Below are 10745 nucleotides of genomic sequence, written 5' to 3'. Positions count from 1 at the left end.
CTTTGTTCGAACCCTAGATCATGAACGTCGAGTCTCCACCAATCGACGCTATTGTACCTATCAGAAGATCGGGTCTTGTCTACATCAAGTGGTATCAGAGACCTTGTTGCCCGTTAGGTATACTTTTATTTTCCCTTTTAGATTGTTACTGTTTTTGCTTTAGCTATAGTCCACAAAAGGCAAAAAAATATACACCACCTCATATTCCCTATCCTATAGCATCGTTGTGCCATGTAATTTCGTCTCTGTTTCACGTTGTTGAGTTTGTGTCCTAGGGCAAGTTCTGGTTGCTGGTTTTAGATCGTTTTTAGTCCAGTTTGTGTCTTTTCTTTTGTTTTTCATCATAACCCGTGAACACCTTCAAGTCTTGCTGTGTTTCCTTTGTATCCATGAAACCCTAGTCCACGCCATCTAATTTGTTACACTTATCTTCACTGTTTGCATCTATCCATAGCCGCCGCAACAACTTTTGCGCGCATTGTTCCCGTTTTGTCCTCTAATTCGGAGTCAGTTCTCAAAATTGGTCTAGTTTTCGTATACGAACTCGGATTTCGACGTTCCATATATCAAAATCGATCAGAAAAATTTTTGGATCCATTGGTCCCTTGCTTTGCCAGGTTTGGAAAATTTTATTTTGGCCAAAAACTGGTCACAAGATCCTCTTTCTGTGGTCACAAGCTTTTTGTCAATTTTAAGCACGTCTTCTGAATTTTCCATAGGCCACGCCTTTCACTTGTTTAAGCTCATTTTTAGTGGTTACTTCTTTTGTGCTCCTAAGTGAAGGAAAAAAAAATAAAAAAATAAAAAGAAAAAGTCAAAGAATCCCAAAAAAACGACGACAACCCAAAAATAGAGAAAAAAGAGGGGTAAAAGTGGAACAATATCTAGAGGAACACATAGAGAGCGCCATTTGAGCTGTGTTTTCTTGTTTGATGCTAACAATGACAGGTTACAACATGTACTGATATGAGACATCAATGATGCATGAGCCATGCACTATTGCTACTACACCTCCTTCTGTAGGTCAATCTATTCTTTCTTCCCCGCCTACTTATGATGGTATTGGTGCTCATAAGTACATTGAGTGGGAAACTAAAATAGATAATATTTTTGCACAAAGTTATATGTGTGAACGGAGGAAAATAAAAAATGCAACTAGTGTTTTGAGGCAATCTGCCTCAACTTGGTGGGAGTCTTTAAGTTTTTTAGATAAACCTCATGCATGGAATGATATGAAAGATCTTATGAGAGAAAATTTTGTTAATCCATCTCTTGTAATTAATTCAAATGATGAGGTGCATCAACTAGATCAATCTCTTATTATTCCTCCTGCTATGCCTAACCTTTTGCAGGACAATGAACAAAAGAGCGAGGATGACGTGACAGAAAATGAGACGCTCACAGTCTCATGTGAAAATTCAGAACCATCAACTATTACTACTGCTGAATATGAGAGCAAAGGTAATGCCCATGATGCTAAACTCACGGAAGATGAGAGTTCTCTTAATGTACTGAATTTTTCAACCAATCATGCTATGATACAACAAATTTTAGTGGAGCCTTCGCTTGATTTACCTTTGTCACAAGATAATTTGCTTGATGTTCCTTGTGATGAAGATGACTTTGAAAGAATCAAGATGCCCAAGAGGGGGGGGTAAATTGGGCTAATTCTAAATTTCTTTGCAATAATTAAACCCTATACTTAGCCCACTTCACCCCTTGTGCCTAGAAAGTGTTTTTAATGATCTACCGTACAAAAGTTTAGCAACCTAAGTTCCAATCCTACTCTAGCATGGCAATTCTATGAATGTAAGGATAAGAATTGAATTGCTCAAAGTAAATGCTCAAAGTAAAGAGAGAAGGAGGAACGCGACGATGTTTTGCCGAGGTATCGGAGAGTTGCCACTCCCCACTAGTCCTCGTTGGAGCACCCGCGCAAGGGTGTAGCTCCCCCTTGATCCGCGTAAGGATCAAGTGCTCTCTACGGGTTGATTCTTCAACACTCCGTCACGGTGAATCACCCACAACCACTCGCAACTTGAGTTGGGTCATCCACAAGCTCCGCCGGATGATCACCAAGCTCCCAATCACCACCAAGCCATCTAGGTGATGGCGATCACCAAGAGTAACAAGCATGAACTCTCACTTGACCACGACAAGCCTAATGAGAAGGGTGAATGCACACTTTGCTAGTCTTGCTTTCACTAATGAGGCCTCTATCTTGGATTCTCAAATCTCAATCACCTCACTAGGACCTTGCTCTCCTTGGCACTCTCAAGGGTGTTTCTCAGCTGTTTCAATGAGCAAAAGTGATCCCTCACATGAATAGAGGAAGTATTTATACACCATTGTTCAAAACAAACTATTATATGCCACTACGGGGTGACCGGACGCTCTGATCAAGGTGATTGGATGCTCCGGTCAGTTCACCCGCCACTGAGCCGTTTAAGTTGTGACTGGACACGTTCGGTCATGAAAACTGCTCTCTGGAACCTTACTAGAGTCGACCGGACACTGGCACCCAGCGTTCGGTCGCACCAGACGACTTCACCTTGATCAAATGAACTGACCGGACTCTACGCCAGCGTCTGGTCACACCGAAACCAACGTTTAGTCAACATTTGACCCTCCATTCACTTCCAACTCGCAATCATATGTGAATAAAGTTTGCTCCAATTTATCTAAGGGCTATTTAGGAGCTACCTAGTGCTAAATTTGACAAGTGTGCACCACACCTAACCCACTAGACTCACCTAGGTCAAGCTACCCGTCCATACCCCACCTTAATAGTATGACTAAAGAAAAAACAAAGTCCTAAACTACTCTAAGTGTCTCTTCAACACCAAAACACTTAGAACTAGTCCATCCTTAACCTTGTTGTCCATCCTTTGAAAACCAAAATGATTTCCATCATAGGGGCATGACAACCATGATTGCCCAATCAATTTCCATTACCATGACCTAACTTAATTGCATCTATAAAACACACGTTAGTCACAGTAATCTCGTATTGTCATTAATCACCGAAACCTAACTAGGGGCCTAGATGCTTTTAATCTCCCCCTTTTTGGTGATTGATGACAATACAATCTCGAGTATGTAAAAGAGATAAGGTTTTCAACATGCTTGGTTCATATAAGCTTTTGACAATAAGAACAAAAGAGTTAAGCAAGCTTATATGACCCAAGCCAACATGATGTACTCAATAGATATGAAATAAGCATGAGTACAAGAAATAAAGCTCATTTGCATCGGAGTAAAAATGCGGAAGCAAAGGAAATGAGCATAACCATGTGACATGACATATATAAAGATCAAAGTAGAGAGCACACATGTTACATATCACATAAATATCACGATCACATTAATATCACGATTATGATCACACTTATGTAGTTCAATACATAAAAGTAAACATGAATGCATAATAATGTATCACACGTAAAAAGCCAAATATAATAGATAAACTCCTCCTAGATATATCGTTCCCCCTAAGTCTACCATACTCGATCCCTCTCCCCTTTTGGTGTCAAACACCAAAACCTAAGGATAGGTCGGCGGGGCTGTAGCGGACGAGTCAAGCGCTGAGGTGCGATGAGCGATCTGGAACTTGTGCCATCATCATCTGATCCTGAGCTCTGAGTAGTCTGACCCTCTATGGCTGGAAGTGACGCTAAAGTGGTCTGGGTCGGATCAGGGACTGGTGCAGCCTATGACTCTATAGGTATGACTGAAGCATGCGGCTCTAATGATGCTACTGAAGAAGGGAGTGTCTCTGTAGTCCCAGTGATAGGAGCAACTGTGGAAGGACCTGGGACATATAGATCTAGCGGAGTAGGCTGCCCTATCAACTCGCTAAAGGTAGCACCAAGGCTCCTAGAGACTAGGGTGTCTGGCACAAGCAACGACGAACTCAAAGCCGGTGTGAAGCCCATATGTAGCGGTGTAAACTACGGACCCGAGGCTATCACTAGCGAGGCAAACCACTGGGACACCTGCTCTGTAGGTGAAGCAAACTAAGTAGCAGTCTATCCCTGACTCTGAAGCCCATTGGGTTGTAGAACTGGAGTCTGTGAAGTGGTGGCAGGCTGGCCGATCTAGGGTGTAAGCTATGGCGGTGGAGCCCCAATGGCAGTAACAACATGCTGCATAAATCTAAGTAACTGCTGCATGAGGAGCTGCTGCTGCTACTGGATAGCCTACTGCTATCACTAGAACTCGTCCTGTCTGGCCTGAACCTGTGCTAGAGCAGCAGCTGTCTCCTGGGTCTGGCGAGCCTAATCCTGCCTCGTCTGCTCAAGTATGGCAAGTAGAGCGAGGTCTGTCTATGGTGTAGGTGGAGCTGAGCTGGAGCCACTGGCCTCACCATCATGTCATCGAGGAGGCATCCAAGGGATATCCTGATAATCATCATCTATACTGTCGCTGGGGTCGCTCTCGACCATACCCTCCGGCTGAGCATCTAGCTCCTCCTCCTCTGTAGCTGCTATGCCCCTAATAATCTCATCCTGCTAGGTGGCAGACTCTGGCACCTCTAGGCGATGGCTCGGCTAGCTGGGTGTCCTCATAGCACTGTGGTGGAGCATCTGAGTCAAGTTATATGCAGGGAACTCGGTAGTAGCACCACTATACTTTGCTAGCATCTCTGGAGGCCTCACTGTAACTACTCTATGAATCATAATGTAATCCAGTGAGCATATGGCAGCTACATGTGACATCTGAACTCCTCTGCAAGAGTGTCCTCCATCTCTGATAGAATAAGATCCCAAATATCAAACATAGTCTACTGCATCAGAGAGTTCAGTAGCCATAACTAAATGCGAGTCAAGCCCTCGCGATATCCCATCCTCGGGAGCAGGGTCCTCCTCATGATAGCATCGAGCAGTCTAGCTGTAGGAATAAGATCCCTAGGTGTCCTGCTTGACCCCCCCACCGAAAGGCTATGTGAAGCACTGGCGGACCAGATCTGTAGGAAGTACAAGACCACCGTGAGGGCGTCTAGGAGGCTCTGCCTGACCATAGCACACCTCATGTAGCTGGATGGGTTGCTCCTGAAGCCTAAGAATCTCTCTGACCCTAAAGCTCATCAGCCTGTAGTCACGGCCTCTGAATGCAAAGTGAATAAATCTGTGCTGCGGGTCAATCCAAAGTGTAGCATAGAACTCACGGACCCATGATGGTACATGTCTGCCAGTCTGTCCAAGTAAATCTGCTCTCCTGCTGCTGTAACAATAGCCTCAATGGAACAAACTCTGTGAGATCTGAAAGCTACCCTACTGTTAAGATATGCATTATAAAAATCCTCCTTCAGTGGTGTGTAGAAGCCCTTTGAAGCACTCTCATCCCTCCTAGGCGGGAACCAGTCCACAAACTGAACGAACCTGAGCTGCTGAACCTGCTTGGCCGTGGCAACCCTCAAATCCAAGTGAGTCACTGGAGGCAGACCCTGAGGTCTAGGAGGCGGATGAGAACCCCTCTGCCGTGTCTCTGGCCTCAGTGTCACCTGGGTACGGGTACGACTAGAGCGGTGAAGCTATGGTGCCTGCTCTGTCTCCTTAGTCTGCTCGCCCTCCTGAGCCTGCTCTGTCTGCTGTTGAGGCTCCTCCTAAGGCTGAGTCTCCTCCAGAACGACACGCCGTCCCTCAAGCATGACAGTCCTAGCTGAACTACCATGACGGCGCTCAACCTGCTCAACTGCAGCCCTCTGTGCTGGTGAAAGTTGATCTACGATCTGGACTCCACTCCTAGCACCTCCTCTCTCTGCATGCTCTACGGCGACTGCAACTGCTGCTGCTCTCTCTGTATCAGCATCTGGATACTTGCGCTTCTTCGTTGCAAGCTTCTTTGCCTTGCCTTTCACATCAGCAGGCAAGCAAGGTGGAGGCCTCAGATCCTCATCACCTGGACCATCTCCAGCATTCTTCACACGTGCCATCTGAAACGAACTACTACCTCTGACAAAAAACAACTGACAACTGTCACTTCCGAGGCTTGGCCTCGATCCGTACTTGTGAGCTTGGCCCTGAGTTGACTGACAACTGCCAAAGTGACCTCAAAAACACCGACTTGCTGCATGTTAGAATAGATTGGATATATGAATAATTTCAATATACATCTAGAGATACGAAATCCTAAGAAGCAAGCAATAGGTACGAAATAAGAATCGAGGGCTTGTTACCTGACGAACAGGCGAACCGAAGAGCAGAGGAACGAAACGGGGAACCACCGGGAATCGCCTAAGGTTAGGGTTAGGCGAGTCAATGAAGCACTGGTTCGGCTGTGGAGAGGCGATGGATGGTAGTTAGGGTCTTCGGTGAGGATGCAGTGCGGGCGCGTGGCTGAGTTGAGGCACGACGGCGCTAGGGCACGGGCAGGTGGCGCGGGAGGGGGCACGGCGGACGACGCGGAGAAGGCACGGGCGGTGTGTGGGACTGGAGGCGGCACGTGGGTGCGGCTGTGCAGGGGTGGCGTGGGACGAGGTCGCGGCGAGCAATGCGGCGTGGTCAGGCGGCGCGGGCGTGGGAGCAGGGCGGCGCGACGAGCGGTGGAGCACAGCTAGGGCACGCGGTGCGGCGGCGATGTCGGCGCGATGGTAGATGGGATGCAGCCTTAGGTCATGGCAATGCGTTATATGGTGGCCCCTAGACGGAATAGAAAAGGAAACGGAACAGGGATGGAAACCCGCACGACTTCTATTGACCGGATGCTCCGGTGGCAACGATCGGACGCTCCCACCCAGAGTCCGGTCGACTCTAGAGAGGTCCAAATCCCCTGGAGTCGCGACCGGATGCGTCCGATCACCACTGACCAGACGCAACCAGAGTCCGGTCGATCATGTCTTCATTGTCTTCGCTTGACCGGACACAGGAACGCCATCTGACCGGACGCTGGAAATCAGAGTCCGGGGAAGCGTCTGGTCACTTTTTTTCAGCATATCTTCAAAGTTCCTTCGTGCTGCCTGTTGACGGTCTGTTTCTTTGGCTGTTGTTTGTCAGTGCCATGGAGACTCTGGTGCCGGCGCGTGGCAAGGCACTGGTGCCGACCGACCTCAGCGTCGCCATCCCCCACGGAACCTACGCGCACATCGGTGAGCGACATAACCATCGCCCCTCTCCTTTTCCTTCGATGTCGCGTTTCTTGTTCGGTTTGTTCGCCCCATGGGTGTTTGACGAAATGCTTGGCCGGTTCTGGTCGCGTTGCAGCGCTGTGGTCCAGGCTGGCGCTGAAGCACTCCATCGACGTGGGCGTCGGCGTGATCGACGCGGACTACCGCGGCCCCGTCGGGGTCATCCTCTTCAACCACTCCGACGCCGACTTCGCCGTGAAGCCCGGCGACAGGATCGCGCAGATGATCATCGAGGTGATCGCGACGCCCGAGGTCGCGGAGGTGGAGGACCTCGACGCCACCGTCCGTGGCGAGGGAGGGTTCGGATCCACCGGCATCTGAAGAACCTTAACGGTTCCTTCCCTCACGAAGGATTGAGTATCTAGATTAGGATGGTGATGGTGATGCAACCTTGGTGTCTTATGTTGGATGTAAGAACTCGTGATGTTCAAGTCCTGCGACTACTAGTAAGATTAGTACGTCGTCGAAGTTTAGGTTGCGTAGGTAGCTGAATGGGGTATTATCGAGAACTCAGTTGATTCTGTGATCTTTATTGTGCACCAATCGTGTTGATCGTTTCTGGAGTTCCGTGGAATTGCATCCACTTGTCGTTTCCAATCTGAAAAGACGAATTAACTGGAAGTTGACTGTTTTCACGGTTTAACTGCCCGCAGAACTGCAGAATGCATCTATATGTATCCAGAAGTGCTGAGATCTGATTGATAGAAGCAGCTATTATGCTGCAGTATCCTTGTATGGTGGGTCGATGCCATAATTCATGCAATTCCTCTTGCAGAGGCGAGCGAAATCACAAATAGCCGGCTCAAGTTGGGAATTTGGGATCAGACCATATCCCCAGTCAAAGTGACGCATACTGAGGCAGATTGCAACATCACATGAATGGCCTTTCTACGAACTAGTGGCATTCACTCTGTTTTCGCCAAGTACGATACTTAATCTTCGTCCATCGGAAAACGACTTAGGTTTATTTTTGAAATTTACCAGATTCCTAATGTCTTTTTGTAAATTACGAAAAGAATTATGAAAAAATAATAAAAAATCACTAGACGTATGGCCACATCATCCTGTTCCAATCTCGGTTCCTATTACAGCATCAAAGTGGTCCAGCCTCCCATGTCTTGATCAGGAAACACAACCTGACTGAGTTCAGTTTGTTCAGGCTCCCCCCGACCTTCCTCAAAATTTCTTGTCTGTGGCTCCTTGTCGCAACTTTCCTTGATCAAGATTCATCCATGGATCACTCCCTTGTGATTCTTGTTCCTCTTCATCAGTAACCTCTCCATCTTCCTGAAATCACATGTTTTGATTTTTCACTTCATTACTAAGTTTGTCACCTGCTAGAGACCAAGAGATCCGGCATTACCAAAATTCAGAGACATCTAGGTGCCTCAGCACTCACCGTGTGATGGTTACACCAAGGGTAAAATGGGCTTCACATTAAGAAACAAAGGTTTTTCAAAAGAGGCTTACTCCAAGCAAAAACAAGTAAAACCAAAACAAACTTAAACAAGAGCCTACCACTCCACACATGCATTGGTTAGATGAATGCACATATTAGTTTTAGGAAAATAATTCAAAGAGAGAAGGTTTACCACGCAGCTTGGTTTGAATTTGAAAGTTAACTCAAATTCAAACTTTGCGCTTAGCTTTTAAAATTAGTTATTTCAACAAAAATAAGTAGGCAAATTAGTTTGGAAAATATTATAAACTTTAAACCAAAATCTCTTCCAAGGTTTTAGTTGGCACCTCTCCTTCCCTCAAGAATCTCCTCAAATAGATGTATAGCTACACGATCATGTTCCAATGTCCCGCATCAAATTGGTCCAGCCCTCCCATACCTTGATCAGGAAACACAACCTACTGAGTTCAGTTCGTCCAGGCTCCCCCCTGACTTTCCTCTGAAAATTTCTTGTCTCTGGTTCTTCCTACGGTCTTGGATGACCCAGCTCTTTTTGGCTGGCTCCTTCTTGTTGCAACTTTCCTTGATCCATATTCATCCATGCATCACTCTCGTGATTCTTGTTCCTCTTCATCAGTAGCCTCTCCATCTTCTTCCTGAATTCCCATGTTTTTATTTTTCACTTTATTACTCGATTTGTCTCCTGCTAGAGACCAGAGATCTGGCATACCAAAATTTAGAGACATCTAGGTGCCTTAGCGCTCTCACCATGGGATGGTTACAAGCTTACAGCAAGACCAATCAAATTCATTCAAAAGGACAACCAAAAATGATTCATCAATTGAAATAATACAATTTTACATCATCACAGTGCTCACAACATTACATTACAGGAGTTTAAGCTCCATCTGTTCACATCAGCAACAGACTAATTTTACATGATACAAGCAGCATCAAGGGAATTAAATCTAAGTCACACGCACACAGCACGCAACCTCTGTCGTTTGTGTGGCTTGGGCAACGTGGACGCAATCTTCTCTTTCTTTGGTAGCTCCAGACCGTCGACCTTGGCGAACCATGGGTGTTCGAGCGCGGCGGCTGCCGTCAGCCTCTTGTCGGGATTGCATGTGAGCAGGCCACTGAGGACCTCGAATCCATCCCTGGACAGCTTCGTCTCGGGGAACAGATCGCGCAGGAGGTTGTACCGCTGCATGTCCAGCTCCGGCACCACCTCGGTGGCGAATGGCGTCGACGAGAACCACGGCCACGTGCTGTCATCAGGAACGCCGAGCACATCGAAGATCGCGCAGAGCTGTCCGTCGTCGTGGGATCCTTGGAATAGAGGTGTGCCGTTGTTGACGAGCTCCGCCATGACGCAGCCAAGCGACCAGACGTCAACCTTGGCGTCGTAGTCGGGCTTCTCCAGCAGCATCTCGGGCGCCTGGTACCACAGCGTGCCGGCCGGCTCATACGGGGGCCGCTCGTCCGTGGATATCGCTAGCCCAAAGTCGCAGATCTTCACGATGCTCTGGCTCTCGTCGACGAGGATGTTCTGGGGCTTGATGTCGCGGTGGATGATGTGGGCGTCGTGCATCTTCTTGGCGCCCGAAAGTAGCTGCCACATGGCGGCGCGCACGTTAGCCTCGGGCAGCGGCGGGCTCCCGCGGGGGCGTTGGCGGAGGAGGTCGTGGAGGCTGCTCGCCACGCACTCCATGATGAGGTACATCTGCCAGGTGACCGGGTCGCGGACGACGCCGTGGAAGCCGACGACGAATGGGTTGGCGCCGCCGCAGCACGCGTCCTCGAGGAAGCGCGCCTCGCGTAGCAGCGTAGCGTGGCCGCCGTCGGCCGTGCTGTGGCGCTTCATGGCGACGCTCTGGCCCGTGGAGCGGTGGTGGGCCTTGAAGACGGCGCCGAAGGCACCCGCGCCGAGGCGGCTGGTCTCGTCGAACTCGTACGGCTCCGTGCTCCCGACGGCGATGCGCTTCCTCTTCAGGCCGGTCTTTGCCGCGGCGGTGGGGTGGCGGACGGCGGCGGCGGGCTCTACGCAGGCAGCCATCACGAGTGAAGCAGGGCGACGACGACGGCGGATTGCGATGCGTGCCCTAGGCAGGGGACGTCGGATTCTGCGAGGCGAGGAGGAGGTCCACGACGTAACGTCGGTGACGGTGACGGATGTGCGTATTGCGCGAGAAAGGGCGATACTTATAACACGAACGC

At 48.6% G+C, this 10745-nt stretch overlaps 2 protein-coding genes across 2 annotated transcripts; one reads left to right on the top strand and one right to left on the bottom strand.

The window, feature by feature from the left end:
• The first annotated feature begins 6578 nt into the window (after positions 1-6578).
• On the top strand, positions 6579-7447 carry LOC136452207 (deoxyuridine 5'-triphosphate nucleotidohydrolase-like). The gene is made up of 3 exons (XM_066452845.1): positions 6579-6592; positions 6996-7087; positions 7203-7447. Exons 1-3 carry the CDS (start codon positions 6579-6581, stop codon positions 7445-7447), a joined length of 351 nt encoding a protein of 116 aa, XP_066308942.1.
• A 2051-nt stretch (positions 7448-9498) lies between these two features.
• Positions 9499-10584, bottom strand: LOC136473357 (putative cyclin-dependent kinase F-2). Its single transcript, XM_066471009.1, has one exon. It carries the CDS (start codon positions 10582-10584, stop codon positions 9499-9501), a length of 1086 nt encoding a protein of 361 aa, XP_066327106.1.
• Between the last annotated feature and the right edge of the window lie 161 nt (positions 10585-10745).

Source organism: Miscanthus floridulus, chromosome 1 (genome assembly GCF_019320115.1).
Source record: "Miscanthus floridulus cultivar M001 chromosome 1, ASM1932011v1, whole genome shotgun sequence".
NCBI lineage: Eukaryota > Viridiplantae > Streptophyta > Magnoliopsida > Poales > Poaceae > Miscanthus > Miscanthus floridulus.
The sequence above is the reverse complement of the archived record's forward strand: the minus strand, read 5'-3'. Positions and strand labels throughout refer to the sequence as shown.

Bases quoted from the DNA above. Each gene is read 5' to 3' on its own strand.
- LOC136452207 (XM_066452845.1), top strand. The intron at 7,088-7,202 runs GTGAGCGACATA...GTCGCGTTGCAG, and splicing joins CGGAACCTACGCGCACATCG to CGCTGTGGTCCAGGCTGGCG.
- LOC136473357 (XM_066471009.1), bottom strand. From the start codon at position 10,584: ATGGCTGCCTGCGTAGAGCCCGCCGCCGCCGTCCGCCACCCCACCGCC.